At 48.1% G+C, this 22,175-nt stretch overlaps 1 protein-coding gene across 5 annotated transcripts in view; it reads right to left on the bottom strand.

The window, feature by feature from the left end:
• RAP1GAP2 (RAP1 GTPase activating protein 2) overlaps positions 1-22,175 on the bottom strand; it is a 215,383-nt gene that overhangs the window by 57,874 nt on the left and 135,334 nt on the right. For all 5 annotated transcript variants that reach the window (XM_018064418.1, XM_018064419.1, XM_018064420.1 and 2 more), the window contains one exon: positions 3,716-3,751. In XM_018064418.1, the coding sequence (XP_017919907.1) occupies positions 3,716-3,751 (36 nt within the window). The remainder of the gene's footprint in view (positions 1-3,715; positions 3,752-22,175) is intronic.

Genomic DNA, 22,175 nt, shown 5'->3' with positions numbered 1-22,175 from the left:
CCCCACATGGGGAGAAAACCACCTGAGTGGACAGCAGTCCCTGACCAGGGAAGCAAACTGGGAGGGTGAAGAGAAGGGTGATGTCAGGAGTTGGTCTGTTTGTCCTTCGTTAGTCATCCCTGCCTGGAAACAGCCCCGGGCAGGTGAGCAAACCTCCTCCCATGCCCTCCCCCATGACAGAGCCACCACCCAGCACTGGGCCCTCTCCATGTGTCAGCCTTTGCTATTGTATCTGACTCCTTGACCCCATGGACTGCAGCACACCAGGCTCCCCTGTCCTTCACTATCTCCCGGAGCTTGCTCAAACTCGTGTCCGTTGAGTCAATGATGCCATCCAACCATCTCATCTTCTGTTGCCCCCTTCTCCTCCTGCCTTCAATCTTTCCCAGTATCAGGGTCTTTTCCAATGAGTTGGCTCTTCACATCAGGTGGCCAAAGTATTGGAACTTCAGCGTTAGCATCAGTCCTTCCAATGAATATTCAGGGTTGATTTCCTTTAGGATTGGCTGGTTTGATCTCCTTGCTATAGGTGTCATGATTTTGGTCCCCTCTCTCATCCCTGGCCATGTGGACACTGAGGTGCAGAGAGGTAGAATGACTTGGCCAAGGATGTTCAGCTAGAGAGCATCAGATAGAACCTGAACCCAGGACCGAAGGGATCCAAAGCTTGTGTACTTCTGTTGCTTCAAAGGATTGCGCTCTTCTTCAAATCCCTTGACTCTCGGTCAGGGAGGTCAGGAGTCCTGGATCTTAGTCTCAGCTCTTCACAACTCTCAGAGAGCCCTGGATGCTACAACACTCGAGCCTCTGTCTCCACGCCCGCAGCATGAAAGAGGGCGCCCACACTCAAGGACAGACTCTGGCCACACTTCACACCAGCCACTTCCCCACATGACTTTCAGATACACGAAGAGCTGGAAGCTGTGGCCCCTCGGAGGCTGGGGCCCAGGGGGCACTTGGCAGAGGCCCAGGCATTGGGAAGTCTGGTCTCAGCCCCAGGTAGTCTCAGCTGAGATGAAATTGACCAACCACCCGCAGGGGTCAGCCACCTGCCATGGAGACAGAAAGGAAGCATAAAAACCAGACCCTTGGGAATTCTCTGGTGGTCCAGTGGTTAAGACTTCGAAGCTGCACTGCAGAGGGCGTGGTTGCATCTCTGGTCAGAGAACTAAGATCCTGAAAGCCTTGTAGTATGGCCAGAAAAAAATAAAACAGACCCCCTGCCCTTGATAGGCTCCCAATCTAGCTGAGAAGACAACTCAGTAGCCTTGAAACAAGAGAATGATGAGGTCAGTTGAGTGGGGCTGGACTCTGCTCAGAGAAGCCCTTTGTGGGGAAGGCAGGACTAGGGGGAGGGAAGTGGGTAAAGAGTGAGGGGTGAGTGGATTGCAGGAGCAGCCAGAGAGAAGGCAGGGCAAGCTGCAAATTCCCTACCAGCTTGGCAGAGTGCAGAGCGGGACTCCAGGGATTGAGGTGGAAATCCCAGCTTTACTTAATCATATGCTGCCTCCCACCACTCACTGTCAAGGCCAAGGCCCTCCCTGTTTCCGAAACTTGACTGTAAGTTCCCTAAATACATATAAATTAGCTTGTAGTCCACACACTGCTGGGCACAGAAGGGGATTTTAACAACTTGCTTGTGATAATAACACAACCACTAATAATAGTTTTCCCTTAAACCATCCCTACCTCTCCCCACCCTTAGGGCGGCGACCTGGCTTTTCCATGAGGACCATGCTTGATTGCTGGTGGCAGTCACCCTCTCAGCAGCTCCACCTGCATCTCAGGCTGACTGTGGGCACTTCATCTGCCTCCCTCCTAGAGCTTCCAAACCGTCACTACAGTATCTTCCTTCCTGGAGTCTGGAGCGTCTACTTAGCCACCATAACATAGTGGCTAAGCCTTCTGGCTCCAAAGCTACAATAATAACTTACCAGCCTTTGAGTGCTTTATTTAATAGCTCTGTGCCTTGGTTTTCTCATCTGTGAAATGGGGATAACAATATACCTACTTCCTGTGAGACTTCTCAGAAAGAAATGAGGTGACACCTATCAACCTCTGAGCCCAGAGAAGCGCCTGAAATGCGTAGGCTATCATCAGCATCTTCTTCCCATCTGTAACTGTTATTTCTCATTTCATCCAGACAACCATGTAAGTGGGTATTTGCATTCTCATTTGTAGAAGCTGTGCTATCATGATTTATGAGAACTATTAATATATATTTGGTATGGCAGCCAGGTCCCAGGGGCTCCCACTGGCCAAATCTAAGACAACTTGAGCATTACAATAAAGATTTTACTATATAGACTATAAACTATCGTATAATCAGAATCCATGAGTCCACACCAATGAGTGAATGGATGAACGGATGGATGGACAGATGGACAAATGAACAAATGAACGGAGAAAAGGCAAAGCTCTTTCTGATTGTAGAAAGCCAACTATAAATGTAGGAAAAACCTAAAACCCTTGGCATTTCCTAGGTGCTAAGAGCAATGGAGCATCTCTTTTTACAGCATTTGAACCTTTGTCCTTCATTCCTGAAACAGCTCCAGAGCCAAAAAGGTGAAAGGGGTGCCTTGTTATTCATAAGCTTATGTTAATGAGGTAACTTCTGGGAAGCCGCTAAGGATGGGAGCTTGTTGCTAGGGGAACCAACCCTGATTAGAGGGTTGGAACTTTCAGCCCCAACCTCAACCTCCAGAGACAGAGGATAGGCTGGAGAGTCAATCAATCACCAGTGGCCAATGATTTAATCAATCATCCTGTGTAAAGAAGCCTCCACAAAAACCCACAAGGACAGGGCTTGGGGGATTTCCTAGCTGGTGAACACACAGTTTCCGAAGAAGGCATGGGAGCTTGCATCCCTTCCCATATACCTTGCCCGCGGCCATTCTTCCATCTGGCTGTTCCTGAGTTATCTCTTTTTACAATAAGCTGTTAACCTAGTAAGCCAGTGGGTTTCCTGAGTTCTGTGAGTCTCTCTAGTGAATTAATGGAACCAAGGAGCGATCATGGGAACCTCTGATTTATAGCCAATGAGTCAAAACACGAGTGATAATCTGGATTTGGGATTGGGGTTGAAGTCAGAGGAGGGTGGTCTTGTGGGACTGACCCCTTGACCTGCGAGATCTCCGGGGAGACTGTGTCAGAACTGGGTGAAACTGTAGGGCACCCGGCTAGTGTTGCTGAATTGCTTAGTGTGGGAAAATGGCCACGCGGTTGGCATCACAGTGGGGCAAGAACAGTGCTGTGAGTAGACAGAAAACAGGAACCAGAGGCTCAGAAAAGGGCAGGAACCAGTGCTGGCGAGTGTTAGGAGCAGGATCTGAACTCAGGTCTGTCTCCTACTTGGCTGCTCTGCCTCCCAGACATGAGATGACTCCTCGAAGAAGGGGCTTTCTTTCTGACCCATTCCAGGAATGACGGACCCTCTCAAACCCTCCCCACATCCGTCTGCCCTGCTGGCAGGTTCTGTTTATCTTCTCTCCATCCTTCAGGCAGGGGCTATTCCAGAATCCTGAGTGTGTTCACGTGGAAGTGGCCTCAGGTGGCCCAGGCCCCTCAGAACTGTGCGTGCTCTCTTCTCTGCCCTCCCTCCAAGGACCTGGGTTTTGCCCGAGGGGTTTCTCCTGGCGTTGTGTCCTGAGGTCGCTGCGGCACTCCCACCTGGGCCTTGCCCCACCCCCCCGACCCCCACACTGAGGATGCTCACCTGCATTTTCTCCAGCATCTCGAAGAACTCCGCTGACTGAAAGACACAAACAGGGCAGAGAGACAAAGGCAGGGCGTCAGCCAGGAGGTAGAGAGAAAAAGCCTCCCTGCTGACTGTCTGGAAGCTCAACCCCGGCTTCCCCAGGGACGAAATTCATTTGGATCAAGAGAGAAGATAATTTGATTTCGCCTTTGCAGGGCTGGAAAGGCCAGAACACCCCATAGAACAAGACGGGGAACAAAGCGCGCCCAGGCTGGCATGTGGCCCTGGAGAGAACAGTTTCTCAGTCTCTGTCAAGAGGGAGGGGCCCCTGGGAAAAGCCGAGGTTTCCCCAATGCCTGGAGATTCACCCTCCAGCAGCATTCGTGTGTGGGATGCTTTCAACCCAACAGTGGGGCCAAGATGTCCCACACAAATAGATTTCCAAGTTTTGTGGCAACACACAGCCCCTTCTGTCTCCTCACAGAAGTCTCACTTAGAATTCCAGCATACAAAACCAGTTACAGCATGCCACCCTGGCCAAGACAGCTGTGGAAGCTTGAGCCCTGGTGCGTCACCTCTGCCTGTCCCTGTCCGCTGTCCCCGAGGGACATTTTGGGAACCCGAGAACGTGAGAGCAAAGCCTGAAAACTGCAGCCTCCAGGAGCCTGGATGGGCTATTTTTAAAATCATAAACTATAAGTCCGAAATTTTAACCTACTTTGGTGCCAACTTTGTAAACTCAGATAAGACCAAAAAGAGAAAAAGAAGGTGGAATGGAAGGGTGAGGGGCTGAAAGCTGTACCCTAACAAAACACAGGCAGAGGTTCCACCAAAAGAGTCCCCACTTCCCATTCTGTGAAAAGAGCTCTACTTTCTTCTAGGCGTTGGTAAGCCCCGAGTTAATCAGCGCTCAGAATGGACTGTCCCCAGATGAATAGGGGACAAAAGACAGCAGTGAAAAGGAAACATGTCCTTGTCGCTTCTCCACATAGAGGTAGGGCATCCATCCTGCCTTCCTCTGCAGGCACCCACAGGCCAGAACTGCCTGATGTCCCCGTCAGCCTCCACATTCTCAGAAGAGAACCACCATGGAAGGACCCTTGTGGAGTCACAGGCAGAAACCTGGCCCTGCTTCAGACTCCAAGTGACCTCTCCCAAGCTAAAACTGGCTCATCAGAGGCAGAGTTTCCAACCTCTGCGAAGTTCAGGTTCCAGGGTCTGGAAACCCCACATGTGAATGTTCAGGGTTGAGGACAAGCTTTGGGCACCCACATCAAGCACCTTTGACCAGAAGCAGCCATCAAACATCCAGCTCTCGAATCTATCCTTCCCATTTGCTCTGTGGATTCTTACCAACTCCAGTCTGCAGGATACCAAGAATAATTAAGAACTCACAGAGGGACTTCCCTGGTGGTCAAGGGGTTAAGAATCCCTTAAGGCGAGGCATGTTGGATCCCTGGCAGGTGAACTAAGATCCCACATGCTGCAAAGCAGCTACGACCGAGCAGCGCAATTACTGAGCCTCAACACCACAACTAGAAAGAAGCCCTCAAAGTGCAACAGAAGACCCGCATGACACACCTATGGCCTGATACAGCCAAATAAATAGACAATTTAAAAAACAATAACATACAAATTAGTAAGGATAGAAAGAGGAGAAGAGAGAGGATAAGAAGATAGAAACAAACAATCAACATTTTAAATGCACAGACCTCTGACCCAACAAATCCTCTCCCAGAACATATACACACTGACACATGAACACAAAGATAGACACAATAAATGGTCATTGAAGCATTGTTTGTAACAGCAAAAAAAAAAAAGTGGAAACAACTTAAATATCGATCTACAGGAAACTGATCAGAATAAGCTGCATAGAATAAAATACAAATCCTATGGGAAGCCATATGTCAATAATTTATATAACTTACATGAAATGGGGACTTCCGTGGTGGCTCAGACAGTAAAGAATCTGCCTGCAATGCGGGGGACCCAGGTTCAATTCCTGGGTTGAGAAGATCCTCTGGAGAAGGGAAGGGCAACCCATTTCAGTATTCTTGCCTGGAGAATTCATGGACAGAGGAGCCCATGGGGTCACAAAGAGTGGGACACAAGTAAGCGACTAATACAAACACAGATGAAATGGACAATTCCCAGCAACCACAGACTACCAAAACTGACTCAGGAAGAAACAGAAGATCTAAAAAGACCTACAATTAATAATAGAGGTTGGATTAGTAATCAAAAACCTACCCACAAAGAAAAGCCCAGGTCCAGATGGCTTTAGTTGTAAATTCTACCCCTTAAAGAAAAAGTAATACTAATTCCTCCCAAACTCTTCCAGGAATAGAAGAGGGAACACTTCCCAACTCATTTCATGAGGCTAGTACTACGCTGACACCAAAATTAACATCACAAGAAAAGAAAACTACAGACCAATACAGCTTATGGAAATAAATGCAAAAACTCTCAACAAAATTCTAGCAAACTGAGTCCAGCAACATAAAAAGAACTACCATTTCAGTAATCCCACTCCTAGGTATATACCCCCAAGAGAAGTGAAAACACACGTCCACTCAAAAACTTGTACACACAATCTTCACAGCAATGTACACACAATCTTCACAGCAGCAATATTCGTAATACCTCCCAGAGTGGAAACCACCCAAATGTCCATCAACTGCTGAATAAACAGATTATAGTATATCTATACACTAGGATAGTATTCAACCATTAATAAAAAGAATGAAGTATTGGCACATGCTACAACATGGATAAACCTTGAAAACACTATGCTAAGTGAATGGACACAGACATAAAAGGCTGCATATTACGTGATTCCATTAATATAAAATGCCCAGAATAGGCAAATCTATAGAGACAGAATGTAACTTTGTGGTTGCTTAGGGCTCAGAGAAATGGAGGATTTGGAAGCTAAAGGACATAAGGTTTCTATTGGAGCTGATGAAAAATGTTCTAAAATTGACTGTGGTAATGGTTACACAATTCTGTAAATATACTAAAAACCATTAAACTGTACACTTTAAATAAAACTGCTCGATTATTCGGAAAGAAATCTGAGGACTTCCCTGGTGGTCCAGTGGTTAAGAATCTGCTTTCCAATGCAGGGGACTCAGGTTCGATTCCTGGTTGGGGAACTGAGATCCCGCATGCCTCGGGGCGACGAAGCCGACACACCACAACTACAGAGCCTATGCCTCAACTAGAAAGAAGCCTGCCTGCCACAGCGAAAGATCCTGAATGCTGCAACTAAGGTCGCATGCAGCCAAAATAAGTATGTTTTGAAAAGAAAGCAGTAGTTCCATATTGCTGACATAAGATGTTCTCCGAGATCTATTAAATATAGGGGGGGGCAGGGGTACAGTTCCGAACATCACAGAGAATATGACCCCATTTTAGTAAAAACAAAACCTAAAATTATTTATAGGTATGTATATAAATGCATAGAAAATAATACAGAAGAATATACCTCACACTGTCAAAAAGTTATTATAACAAGAAGAGGGAGAGAGTAGGGAAGGGAGTTCTGCTTTATACACGGGATGCTTCACAAACATGCAGACCTACATTACTTGCCTAGTTCAATTTCAAAGAAATAAGTTTTGTAAAGGAAATAAAAATATGCAAAGGACTCAATTTGCTCAAGGAGAAATACAAAATGACCAATGAAACATGCCCAGCCTCCCTAGTTATTAAAGTAATTAAGATAAGAAGAAGATAACATCTTTCACCTATCAGATTGGCCAAGATTAAAAAGAAAATTCAGTGCTGGCAAGGACTATAGATAAGTGTGTGCCTGGTACTTTCTGAAAGGCAATTTGGTACAATGTGTCCAAAGTCTGAAAAACGTTCAGCTATTTTGGTCCATAAACCTACCGTAAGGAATTTACGCTAAAGCAATATTTGGGCAACTACACAAAAATGTTGTATACAAGGATATCTGTAGAAACATTGTTTATGGGTTAAAAAAAGTGGAAATAATTGAAGTGCATATCAATAAGGGGAAAATAAATAATACACAGAAGTATGCCCATACAATAAAATAACTCTAAAAGGAGATCTGTATTGGTTATGCTGGTATGAAGATTCATGTCATATCGCTCAGTGAGAAAAGTACAGATCAGAACAATATGGTCCCTTTTAAATTATTATTTACTTATTTATTTTTGGCCATACTGGGGCTTCACTGCTGAGTGCGGGCTTTCTCTGCTTGCAGCCAGTGGGGCCTATTCTCTAGTTGCGGTGCTCAGGCGTCTCACTGCAGCGGATTCTCTGGTTAGGGAGCACAGGCTCCAGGGCACACAGGCTCAGGAGTTGCAGCTCATGGGCTCCAGAGTGTGGGCTCAGCAGTTATGGCACATGGGCTTAACTGCTCTGAGGTACATGGAATCTTCTCAGACCAAGCATTGAACCCGTGTCCCCTGCATTAGCAGGCGGATTGTTAACCACTGGACCACCCAGGGAAGTCCTGATCCTTTTTTTTTTCCCCAACATATATATCTTCCTGTGGATGTACATATCACTCTTGAAGGATATTTGCCAAGTTGAGTTATAGGTTAAGGATAAATTTTTCCTTTTTGCTTTTCAGTATTTTTTCAATTTTTTATAACAATTATAAATCATTTCTGTAATTAATCAACTGCAAAGACTTCAACACCTAATCAGAGGCTCTAGCATGCCTCTCTTCCCTTCCCCAACTCCTGCTACAGTATGCCCGATCCGGCACTTTCACAAGTTTTCCGGCCTTTTGTGCCCACAGAAAGCCCCTGAATTCAGGCCAATTAATTTCCAGATCTAATCATGACCCTGTGTGTTGTAGATAAAGAAACTCTCTTGAATCACCCCCACATCCAACTTACCCATTGGTATCTATATAATATGGCAACCAAAAAATCCTTAGGTGTGTTCTTACACAATGCTCTTGCGCTAGTTAATCAATTAACCCCACATGATTACACACTGGTCACTGGAAGTACTGGGGAAGGGCCCCCTCCCAGGTGGCTCAGTGGCAAAGAACCTGCCTGCCATGCAGGAGACTCCGGTTCAATCTCTGGGTCGGGAAGATCCCCTGGAGGAGGAAATGGCAACCCATGCCGGTATTCTTGCCTGGGAAATCCCATGGACAGAGGAGCCTGGCAATCTACATTCCATGGAGTCTCAAAAGAGTCAGACATGACTTTGCAACTACACAACAACAGATCTTAAAAATTATGAGACAAAACCACGCAGAGTGATGCCGCAGGTGACCAGTGGTTCAGAGCAGGCAGGCAGCACTGCTTGCTGGGAGGTGAGAGTATTAGCTCAGTACTGCTATGTAACAAACTACTCCCAAAACTTAGTGCCTCACAACAGTGTCCATGGGTCAGGAGTTCAGCTGCTTCACTAGGCAGTTCTGGCTCAAGGTTTCTCAGGCAGTTGCATTCAGGATGTCAGCAGAGGCTGAAGGCTTGATTGTGGCCAGGGGATCTGCTTCTAAGATGGTTTAGTCACAAAGCTGTCAGCAGGAGGGCCCAGCTCCCATCACACGGACCTCTCCTTTGGCTGCTTGAGTGCCCTTACAACATGGCGGCTGACCCTCCCCGACCCCAACCCACCCAGAGCAAGACAGCCAAGAGAGAAAGCACAAAGTACCTTTACACCTATTCCTTATTCTAGGCCTTATTTTTATCTTATTTTATCCTTATTCTTTATCCTGTTCCTTATTCTTTATGGGTTTTTTTAATATATATTTTTTTAATCTGGATGCTTTGGGTCTTAGTTGCAGCATGCAGGAACTTGCTCGCAGCATGGGGGATCTTTTGTTGCAGCACTCAGACTTCACTCTAGCTGTGGTGCACAGGCTCCAGAGCACAGAGGCTCCGAAGCTGCAGCCTGTGGCCTTAGTTGCCCTGTGGCAGGTAGGATCTTAGTTTCCTGACCAGGGGTGGAACCCGTGTCCCCTGCATTGAAAGGCGGATTCTTAACCAATGAACCACCAGGGAAGTCCCTGTCCTATTCTTTAGAAGCAAGTGTCCATGACCAGCCTGCACTCGAAGGGATAGGAATGAGGACACTTCTCTCTACAGGAGAGAAGTGTCAAAGAATTTGAGGTCATGTTTTAAAATGACCACATCAAGGAAGGCTTCTTGTAAGGCTTCTGGTTGTAAATGCAACCAGACCTTAAAAGATAAACAGGAATCACTTGATAGCGAAGGAGTGTGTGTTAGTTGGTCAGTCCTGTCCAGCTCTTTGCGACCCCATGGACTGTAGCCTACCAGGCTCCTCTTGTCCATGGGGATTCTCCAGGCAAGAATACTGGAGTGGGTTGCCATTTCCTTCTCTGGGAGGAGGGGGCGGGGGGAGGAATCTTTCCAACCCAGGGATTGGACCCAGATCTCTTGCATCACAGGTGGATGCTTTACCATCTGAGCTACTAGGGAAGCCCAGTAGCGAGGGTGAGGAGGGCGTTACAGGCAGCAGTAACAGCGAGGGCAAAGGTGAAGTGTGTGGATCAACTCGGCTGCCCGAGGCCTCTGGGTCAACATCCTGAAGTTCAGACTGAAAAGGAGGGTGCAGGCCTGAGAGACTCTGAATGCCAGGAATGTGGGCTTAATCTGGAAGGTCCTGGAAAGCTTCTGAGGTTTGCGTATGGCAGAAAGACAGTTCTCCCTTAGTATCTGTGGGGGATTGGTTCCAGCATCCCTGAGGATACTGAAATCCAAAGATGCTCCAGGCCCTTAAAGAAAATGGCACAGGGACTTCCCTGGTGGTCGACTAGTTAAGAATTTGCCTTCCAATGCAACAGACATAGGTTCAATCCCTGGTCCGGGAAGAATCCACATGCCCCAGGGGCAATTAAGCCTGTGTACCAAAACTACTGAGCCCATACCCCTCACAGCCCATGCTCCAAAAAGATAAAAGAAGCCAGTGCAATGAAAAGCCGGTGCGCCACCCCTGGAGAGTGGCCCCTGCTCGCCACAACTAGAGAAAGCCGTGAAACACTGAAGACCCAGTGCAGCCAGAACCAAATAAATGAATAAAGAAAAGCTTTTTAAGAAAAGAAAATGACAGCACACAGGTGCCCCCTTTTCCCACAGGTTCCACCAGCTGGGGATCAAAATCAAAATCTTTGGTTGAATCTGTGGATGCAGAACCCGTGGATACAGAGGGTCAATTCAACAGGAGGCGTGGAATCCAGTGGTCAAATCCAGGTCTGGAGAGTGGCCGACATCCTACTGATCGGTTTGTGTGGCACAAGGCCTGTGATTCAGTCTCTCTTACTTCCCTCACCTGAAAGCGGAATCAGCCCCTGCTTTTCAGGGCTCACGTGAAGATGAAGTAAGAACATGAACAAGAAGAACCAGACCCTGGTCCATGGCTTTTGTTATTGTTCAATCGCTAAGTCATGTCTTACTCTTTATGACCCCATGGACTGCAGTGCCGGGGTCCAGCCCCGGTGGATCCAGGGAATTCGAAGGTGGGGACGGTGTCGGCATCTTTGGAAAAACTCCGCCCATGGACTGCAGCACACCAGGCTACCCTGTCCTTTACTACTGGAGTTTTCTCACGTTCATGTCCATTGAGTCGGTGATGCTATCTAACCATCTCATCCTCTGCTGCCTGCTTCTCCTCCTGCTTTCAATCTTTCCCAGATCAGGGTCTTTTCCAATGAATGGGCTCTTCGTAACAGGTGGCCAAAGTGTTGGAGCTTCAGCTTCAGCATCAGTCCTTCCAATGAATATTCAGGGCTGATTTCCTTCAGGATTGACTGGTTTGATCTCCTTGCTGTCCAAGGGACTCTCAAGAGTCTTCTCCAACACCACAGTTCAAAAGCACCAATTCTTCAGTGCTCAACCATCTTTACAGTCCAACTCTCACATCCATACATGACTACTGGAAAAACAACAACTTGTATAAGGAATTCTGAGAAACTTCACTCTGGAAATAAACTCTGTCCTGCTGGGAGATGATCTGGTACCTTTAGGTAGTTAGCATTTTTCTTTTATTTTTATGAAAATTTTTATTTATTTAATTTTTGGCCTCACTGTGCAGCATGCCAGATCTTAGGCCCCAACCAAGGATCAAACCCATGTCCCCTGCAGTGGAAGCAAACAGTCAACCGCTGGAACACCGGGGAAGTCCCAGCTTCTCCTGATTAAGCTTTTCTTGACTTCGTCCGTCTTCCCGGAGGCAGTGTTTCAATTACTGCTAAAAACGGGCCTACTTCCTGAATGAAGATGCTCCATGGCCTCAGGCCTGGCACAGATGGTGAGATGAAAGGGCTGTGACTCAGCCTCAGTCCTGAGTAACACACAGGGTGGACAACTGCGGCGTGGACAGTGTCCAGGAGCAGAAATCGGCCAGTGGCAACTTGGCCTGGGCTGACCTGGCCCCACTTCATGGTGACTTGTTGAACTTTCCAATGGAATGGTGCCAGCCTTGGCAAAGAGCAAGCCTTCTTTTCCACCCAGAAGCAAGGTGACTCAGGCCAGCCTGGGACAGCAGTTCCAGTCCCACCCTTGTCCACACCCCCTGAGACTGCTTCATGCAGCCAAGGGCACGTAGCAGGCATGCAATAAATGCTCACTGACTCACTGGCAACATCCCACAGGCCCTTCAGGACAGAATGAAGCCCTACCAGAAGCATCCTTCAGAAGGGGACCCCCTCCATCAGTTAGCAAGAAACGTAGTTCAGCTTCCTCACCAGTAGCAGCAGCCCAGCTGTCTAACTTATTATTAGCAATAGCCATCACCACCCAAATCTGAGCAGAGGTCAGCTTTCCCCCTGGGCTCTGCTTTAACAGCCAGGCGAGTAGTCCATGAAATAATCACCGAGAGCCAGCGCCCAGCTAAGGAATCCATAGGCTGGGCCCCAAGGCTCTGTCCAGGTTCAAGCCATGTCCTCCCACCTCCACTTATAGAAACTACCCAAACTTCCTTTAGAAGGACAAAGCCAGTCCTCGCGGGGAGAGGGTCAGAGGAGGTCCGAGGTAAGAGGGGCAGGAGAGAACAGGAACTGCAAGGCCAGTCTTGAGGAATCTTCCCGGCACCCCTCCTTGTTCACTCTGCTGCCAGCTCCCTGCCCAGGTGGTGAAGAAGCAGAGGCAATGGAAGAAATTCAGTACAGGAGGGCCACCGCCCCATCCCAGCACCCTGGCCCCTCCCTGGGGACAGGAGCAGCCTGGCCTACCTCCCTCTGGTCCACAGCAGCTCTACACGTGGACGCGGCCTTTCCCAGCAGATGGGCGGCCACCTGTTCTTTCCTTCTTACAGCATCGCAGCTCGGAGGCCCCCACCAGCACATCCCCCCTTCTTTCCTCCTCCTCTCTGAACCTCGCTGGAGATGTAACACCCACCGCCATCCATCTGCTGCCCACCGGATCCCTGCTGGGGGTCCTGCCCTAGCTTTGGGCTCCTCTGTTCCCCTCTTGCAGGCAGGCTGTGTTTGTGTGTGAGCAGCCTTCCTACACTCTTGCCCAAGAGGTACCACCCACCCACTGCTCACACACAGGACGAGGTTGTGTGAGCACCTGAGCCTTGCAACAGGGCTCAGAACTGCGCCGACTCACAGGGCTGTGGTCGCATAACATGAGCCAGTCTGCAGCGCTGGGATGGCACCCAACATAGGACTCATTCCATGCACGGCAGCAGCGACTGTCTCCTGATCCAGCCTCAAGGCAGGACGTGCATGAGGAGGCCAAGTCATATTAACAGCAACCAGAGGGCTAAAACCAGACAAGAATGGGAGACAAGGTGTCTTCCAGCCCACAGGGGTCCCACAAAAACGGGATGGAGATGAGGTCGGGGGTGGGGGAGAAAACAGGGGTCTGAGCAGGTTTCTCATCCCACAGGGAAGGAAGACATCACTAAAGAAAAGGATTCCTGCAGAATTTCATAGAGATTTTTGGAAACTTGGGGATCTGGGAGCCCAGAGCACACACCCTGTTGGGAACCAGATCAGATGTGTCCCAGGGCTGCCCAACCACACCACACACTGAGCTGTCCTGCCTCAGCTGCTGGCTCAGAGGCCCCTATCTGCAGGACAGCAGGATGAGGGCCAGCTGGACGCCAGCCTGGCTGCTGAAACCTGAAGAGGAAAGCAAAGGATGGCCCACTAGAACAGAAAGCCCTCGAGGGCAGGGCGCTGGTTGTTTTGTTCACTGCTATATCCCTGGGTTTACAGCTGCCTGGCACAGAGGAGATGCTCAGGAAACATTTCCTGAGTGAATGACTCAAAACCCTGCCCTGCAAGATGAGAATGAAATGGGCAGGGGAGACTGACTGTAAGTGACTGGAGCTATCTCCTTGGGATGGCTACAGTCAGGACAGGACAGGCCAATGCATGTGCTCCTAAGCGCTGTCTCTTCTCTGACCACAGACTGCACCCCTCACCCTGGACAGCCAACAGGTGTCCCCAGTAAGTTCCATCCAGACACAGGTCCCATTTCAATCAATCTTCCTACCCTCCTCTCCCCTATGTACACTTCATGCTTCTCCTTCCCTGCTTTGGTCTCCCTTCCCACCATCTCACACTGAACACAGCTCCTTGGCTGCTGGAGTTCTGCAGAGGTACAGCTTCAACTATGTCAAGTTGGGCCAGGAGCCTGCAAGGCTCTATTACCTATGGCAATGGTGATACAATGGAACCATGTGAAGGACGTGTTAAAACCTAGGTTCCTGCCATCACCACTCCCTCCCCCCCACCACCACCACACTGCCACCAAGAGAATCTGCATTTCTAACACACTCCCAGGTAATACCAATACTCCTGACCAGACACCACACTGTGAGAACCACTGACCTATGGAATTATCATGTTTCATGCAGACGGGGTGTGAAAGGGACCAAACTGGCCAGAGCAGAGATAAGACAGGGAAAAGGGTGGGAGGATGGCTGGCTTTTATAAGGCATCTTCAAAATTAGGCAGATTCACATTTAAATCTATGAAAGAGGATCTGAAAATGCAAATGACTACAAGTACCAGGCAAGTAACATTAAAAAATGAAGAGATAACAAGAGATTGGATCGGTAATCCAAAACCTCCCAACAGAGATAAGTCCAGGGTCAGATGGCCTCATGGTAAATTCCAGCAAACGTTTAAAGAAGAATTAGCACCAATCCTTCATAAACTCTTCCAGAAAAAGCAAACAGGAAGGAACACTACTTAACTCATTCTGTAGGCCAGCATCACCAAAGCCATACAAAGAAACCACAAGGAAATAAAACTACAGACAAATATCCCTGATGGACACAGAAGTAAAAATTCTCAACAAAATACTAGCTCATCAAACCCAATAGCATGTTACACACTGTGTCCAGGTGGGATTTATCCCAGGAATGCAAGGTTGGTTCAACATAAGGAAATCAATCAGTGTAATATACCACATTAATGGAATTAGGGGAAAAAAAAAACACAAAATCATCTCGATGCAGAAAGAGCATCTGACAAAATCTAATGCCCTTTCTTGATGAAAAAAACACTCAGAAAACTAGGAATACAAAGGAACTTCCTCAATATGATGAGGGCTTTTTTTTTAATCCATGGCTAACATCATGCTCAATGATACTGAAAGCATACTGCAAGCTTTCCCCTTGAGATCAGGAACAAAGAAGGATGCCCACTTTCTCCACTACTATTGAGAGTACTGAAAGTTCTGTGCTGAACAATTGGACAAGAGAAAGAAATGAAAAAGGAAAAATAAAACTATATTTGCAGGTGACATGATCCAATATGGGAAACCCAAAGAATCCACAAAAACACTACTAGAGCTAAGAAAGAAAATCAGAAAAATTGCAGAGTGCAAGATCAGCACACAAAAGTCATTTGCACTTCTATACATCAGCAATGAACCATCTGAAGAGAAAATTAAGAAAACAACTCCATTTACAAGAGTATCAAAAAATAAAATAAAATACCTAGACTAATTTAACCAAGGAAGTAAGGGATTCAAGCACTGAAAACTAAAAGACATTGATGAAAGAAATTGAAGAAGACTTAAATAAATGATATGGCATTCCTTGTTCATGGGTTGGAAGAATCAGTATCATCAAGATGGCAATAACCACCCAAAGTGATCGACAGATTCAATCCAATCCCTATCAAAATTCAAGTTGGATTTCTTTGCAGAAATTGACAAGCTGTTCCTAAAATTGATGTGGAAACTCAAGGAACTCAGAATAGCCAAAACATTCTCGGGGAAAAACTCACAATTCCCTATTTCAAAACTTACTACAAGGCTACAGTGATCAAAACAGTGTGCTACTGGCATAAGGATAAACGATGGAATAAAATTTAGAGCCCAGAGATAAATCCATGCATTTATGGCCAATTGACTCTTGATGAAGTCAAGACCGATAGACAGAGAAAGAACAGTCTTTTCAACAAATGGTGCTAGAAAAACTAGATACCCACATGCAAAATGAACGAAGTTGGACACCTGTACACCACACCACATCCAGAAAGCAAAAACTTAAATCTAAGAGCTAAAACTGTAAAAACTCTTAGAAGAAAACATAGGGTTAAATTTTCATGATCTTAGATTTGGTAATGTATTCTTAGACATGACACCAACAAAAAAGGAAACATAAATTATTGAACATAAAAATTTTTAACTTTTGTGCTTTAATGGACATTATCAAGAAAGTAAAAAGACAACCAACAGAATGGGAGAAAATATTTGTAAGGCACACATCTGTATCCAGAATACATGGGCTTTCCTGGTAGCTCAGCAGTAGAGAACTGTCCTGCAATGCAGGAGACACAGGAGACGCTGGTTCGATCCCTGGGTCAGGAAGACCCCCCTGGAGGAGGGCATGATAGCTCCATCCAGTATTCTTGCCTGGAGAATCCCATGGCAGAGGAGCCTGGTGGCCTACAGTTCATCAGGTTGCAGAGAGTCAAACACGACTGAAGCCATGGAGAAGCACAGAAGCGTGCACACCCAGGATATATAAAGAACTCTGATAGCTTAACAAAAAGACAAGCAACCCTATTTTAAAGTAGGAAAAGGACTTGGATAGACATTTCTCCAAAGAAGATGTACAAATGGACAATAGGAAAATGAAACAAATACTCCACATCATTAAGCTGTGCGCATGTGTGTGCTAAGTCCCTTCAGTCGAGTTGCGGGGAAATGCAAATCAAAACCACAATGAGATACCATTCTCACACCCCCTAGGATGGCAATAGTCAAAAAATAGAAGATAACAGGTGCTGGTGAGCATGTGAGAAATTGGAGCCTTCGTACATTGCTGGTGGGAATGTAAAATGGCACAGCTGCTGTGGAAACCAGCTTGGCGGGTCCTCAGCAAGTTAGACATAGAGTTGCCATATGACCCAGCAATTCCACTCCTAGGTAGGTACCCAAAGAACTGAAAACAAGTACTCACACAAATACTTGCACACGAATGTTGTTCATTCGTACACTGAAGAGTTGCACTATTTACACTTGCCGAAAGGTAGAAACAACCCAAATGTCCATCAACAACTGGACAGATTAACAAATTGTGGTGCATCCGCACGACAGAATATCATTCAGCCAGGAAAAGAAACGAAGTGCTGATACAAGCTACGAGGTGAATAAGCCTCAGAAAAGCATCCCAAGTGAAAGATGCCAGGCACAAAAGGTCCCATACTGTATGACTCCATTTCTACAAAATACCTGAAATAGGCAAATCAATCCATAGAGAGAGAAAGCAGATGAGTGACTGCCAGGGGCTGGAACTGGGCGGCGGGTGCAGGGAGCAATGGAGAGCAATAGCTAAATGGGATTTCATTTGGAGGTGACAGAAAGAGTTTAGAACTAGACAGAGATGATGGTTGCAAAGTACTGTAAATATACTAAATGGCAATGAATCATTCACTGTAAATGATTAATTTTATGTTGTGTAAATTTTCCCTCAATGAAAATAAGAGCTGGGAGAGTGAAACAATGGTAATGGAAGAGTACACATCCCTTGCAAAAGGGGCAACCGCTGCTCCTCTCTGCCAGGCTGCAGGCAGGGATGCCAGCTAACGTTACCAGAGTTTTCAACATTTCAAGGTAAGCCAGAAATCCCAATTTGTATGTAAACTCCCAGCTTTTAGACATTGATAACCAATTCAAATATTCTCTACATGGACCAAACAAAATGTGTCTATGAGCCAAGTCAGTCCACAAGACACAATTTCCAGGCTCTGCTCTGTATAACAAGGAGCCACTGAATGTTTCTAAGCAGGAAAATGAGAAGATATAAGAAAAATTTAGGGAGTCCCAAGATATTCTCTGTTGGGTACACGTGATATGCCAGGTACTGATCAGGCACATTACAAATGCTATCCTGTCAGTCCAGGGAAGGAGGGTTAGAGGGGTGGAAGGCTTTGAGTGATTACGCAACTTGCCCAAACTGAACATATTCAGTAAAGGCAGAAGCCAGATTCAGGTTCAGATCTATCTGGGTGTGAGAACTCCACATCTCACTGTGTGCCTGACAGACATCTCAGACTGAACTAGGCCCAACAGAACACTCAGAAACTCTCTCTTTTTTTTTTTAATCATTAACTCTTCCCCTCAAAAGCTTTCCTCCACCCTAGCCAGTCTTCCCCATTGTCCACCCACCCTGACAAAATCCCCAGGATCATCACTGATTTCTTTCTTTTTCCTCATTCTCCATACCCAATAGGCCTGCAGAATGAAAGTGTTGCTCAGTCACGTCCAACTCTTTGCGACCCCATGGACTGTAGCCTGCCAGGCTTCTCTGTCCATGGAATTCTCCAGATAAGAATACTGGAGTGGGGTCCCTTCTCCAGGGGATCATCCCGACCCAGGGATCAAACCCGGATCTCCTGCATTGCAGGCAGATACTTTATGAGCCACCAGGGAAGCCCCAATAGGCCTGCAAGTCCAAGGTCAAAATATCTCCCAAGTCTGAGCACTTCTCAACAGCACCCCTACTGCCATCATCTCTCACTGCCCCTGATCAGGACCACGAAGCAGCCTCCTCAGCTGTCCCCGGCTTCCACAGCAGCGCCTCCCTAACCAACCCAACCCACTTGGACATCAGCCACACAGTCTTTCTAGACGATAAATCAGATGGCACCCATCTCCCTCCAGTGTACCACTCCATTCCCTGCCAAGGTCCAGGGGTGTCAGGACATTTCGGTTTGTAACAAGGTCACCAGGCTCACACCCTGCCCCCTGTTCTGGGGCTACTGGTGGCTCAGCCTGAGATTGGGGGACTTCTCAACCAACCCTCAAACAAGTATCATATCACTCCTCACACTCCCTAAACAGTCACAGTCCAGGAAGGGAAAGAAAGGAAAGAACTCAGCCCACCCACCTCCCTCCCCCGACCTCCCGCCTGCTACAGATAGGTGTGAATGAGAAGACAGCAGTCCTGACCCCGTGTTCAGCAGGAGGGGCACAAGGCCTGGCAGAGCTGAAAGAGGGGGGTGCCCACAGAGCCTCCAGGGACAATCTGACTTGGCAGGAAGGGACCTTGACCCCAGGCCAGGGGGAAACGTCACACACACCACTCCCAAGTGTCACCCTAACAGCCCCAAGGCCCTGTGACAGGACACGGGCCCCTGCCAGGGCCTTCCCAGGCACACAGCACAGAACTGGCCTGCCAGCTCCGAGTGTCTGGAGCCAGGCGGAAGGAAGGCAGCTGCAGTGTCCCTCCCTCTCCCGCCCTGGCACCCCACCTGGCACAGCCTGCAGGTGGGTGAGAGTCCCCTCAGGCCCTCACCCGGCATCAGGAAGCCTTGACAGAGGAGCACAGACGTGAGCTCTGCCCAGTCTCACACCAGGACCCCCACCTCACACCTCCATGTCAAGGGGGAAAGGCTCTGGTCCCTGACTCTACCCCACACCCCCTCTTCAGCACTAATCCCCTCTGTCCCAGGTCTCTCCTTCCCCAAGTGACAGTGGCCTCCGCACCCCACCAGGGCTCCCTGCCAGGTGACAGCAGGAGTGCTCGTCTGGCTCCTGCCTTGACCAGGCCACTCTGGGCAGCCGCTGTGGAGAGGCACAGTCCCCCAACCCCGGGCACACTCACCAAAATGTTCTTTAAGAAATCCATCATCTTCCACCAGTGCCTTCCCCTGGTTGAGGGGGGCCCTGACTGTCTGCCTGAGCAACACTGTAGTGGTGGCTGCTAGCACCCCAGCTGCTGCTGCTGCTGCTGACGTTGAACAACTTCCTTAAGATCAAACAAGGAACTGCAGGACTTGGGTGTCCGCCCGGAGCTGTCATTCCACATTGACTGGACCTGACCTCTGACCCCTCCGTCACCGCTGCTGTTTTTCTGGGGAACCCAGAGCTGGTGGAGCCACCGCATAGCGTATATAGTAAGAGCGAGAGGTCCCCCCTACGGGAGAGGCGTAGTAGGTTGTCAGGGGAGACTCATTTGGGGGTGTTGGAAGCATTACTGTCCCTCCAGCCTTAATCTTTTTGTTTAATTTTATTTATTTATTAATTTATTTAGGCTGTGCTGGGTCTTCACTGCTGCACAGATTTTTCTCTAGTTGCCGTGCCTGGGCTTCTCATTGCAGGGGCTTCTCTTGTTGTGGAGCATGGACCCTAGGGCGTGAGGGCTTCAGCAGTTGTGGCACAGGGGCTCTAGAGCGCAGGCTCAGCAGCTGCAGAGAGCACAGGCTCTAGGCTGCACAGGCATCACTAGTTACAGCTCCGGGCTCTAGAGCAGAGGCTCAATAGCCGTGGTGCACGAGCTTAGTTGCCCCATGGCATGTGGGATCTCCCCCGACCTGGGGCTGAACCTGTGTCTCCTGCATAGGTGGGCCGATTCTTTATCACTGAGCCACCAGGGGAGCCCTCTTCCACCTGCATCTGGAGTGATTTCTCAGTGCTGCTGGCCTGCGATGTATGACGGGAGGCAGGACTGGGGCATAGGATGCTGTGGGACTCAGGGCAGGCCCCACTGGCTTGGGACCTCAATTTTCCCACCTGCGAACTGAGAAGCCCTATGTATAAGAAGAACAAAAATGAAGTAGAAAGAAAGCAGGTGCCGGTATCTTATAGGCATTCACATGGTCCCCACAGAGCCCCAAATCCCCTACTCAAAGATTTGAAGAAACAGCTAAAGACGTGGTTCCTTTACAGGTGGGTCTAGCAGGAGGGAGGGCATCCGTGGTGGCTAGTCAGTAAAGAATCTGCCTGCCAATGCAGGAGACTCAGGTTCGATCAGACATGACTTAGTAACTAAAACATCCCCACCTGGTAGGAGGGAACAGAGGCACGGTGAACGGCTTTCTTTCACCAAACACTCTAGGTTTCGTTTTTTCAATCATTGTAAGGTATTACTTTGGTTTAATTTTTTTTTTTATGTGCCTTAAAAAAGACAGCAGTCCTCACGTCTTGCGGCTATCCCACAAGAAAAATAAAAAACAAGTAAAGTAAATGGCTTGAGGAGACTTGTACTGCATCTACAGTCCAAGGCCCAGAGGCACCAAGTGCTGTGCTGTTAACAGAGTAAGAAACCAGGCCCCAGAGCTCAGTCCAGGGCTCACCTGCGTCTCGGAGTCTCCTCCAACACTAATAAACACATCACATTTCACATCCATCCATAGTCCTTGGTCCCATTCCAGCTTTGGAAGAAAAGTAATGTCCCAGCTCAAAAGGAAAGGAATGAATTTTTAAATCCCTCAAAAAAAAAAAAAAAAGGCAGCATGGTGTGGAAGAAATAGCCCCTAGACTTTGTGCATAGCTGACAAGGCTTTTACCTGAAGTTCTGCTTCTTACAAGCTGTGCAGGCTGGTTGCTCAGCCTCTGAGCCTCAGTTTCCACATCTGTAAGATGGACAAAATCTGGCCCGCTTTGCACAGTGGCTGTAGAGCAGGGTGCGATACACATACTTCGTCCAGGGAGAGTGAGGCACAAACACCCTCAGTAAATGGCCACTATGAAGATCTTCATTCCTTCCCCCAGTGCTCACTCCTCATGCCCTGGCTCCCAGAGACAGTGAGAAAAGTACCCCACCACCTGCTCAGCCCCACCCAGAAGCTGATCGTTTTTATTTTTTGGCATGCCATGTAGCATGTGGTATGTTAGTTCCCTGACCAGGGATCAAACCCGTGCCCCCTACATCAGAAGCACAGTATTAACCACTGGACCACAAGGGAAGTCCCCAGGAAGCCCATCCTACCTCTGCTTCCCCTCCTCGAGCTCAGCCTGCCGCCAAACACACAGCCCACACACTCTGTCCAATGCAGTCCCATCCTACGCTGGCTTGAGCCCAGAAACCCCAACAGCATCCACGGGAGATCAGAAAGGCCAGGATATGTCCCCAGGGACTGGGAGAGGACACAGCTCAATCGAGGTCAGAGAAGGTCTTGGCATGTGTCCATCCCTGGGGGCATCAAGTGACAATGAAGGTCAGGGAACGGGGGGAGGGGACAGGGTTCTAGGAGGTGAACCAGGCCATCTCACACATCTGGAGGCGTCACGTGCCAGAGGAAACCCTGGCCGCGGAGAAGGCTGGC

Source organism: Capra hircus, chromosome 19 (assembly GCF_001704415.2).
Source record: "Capra hircus breed San Clemente chromosome 19, ASM170441v1, whole genome shotgun sequence".
Classification (NCBI taxonomy): Eukaryota; Metazoa; Chordata; class Mammalia; order Artiodactyla; family Bovidae; genus Capra; species Capra hircus.
The sequence above is the reverse complement of the archived record's forward strand: the minus strand, read 5'-3'. Positions and strand labels throughout refer to the sequence as shown.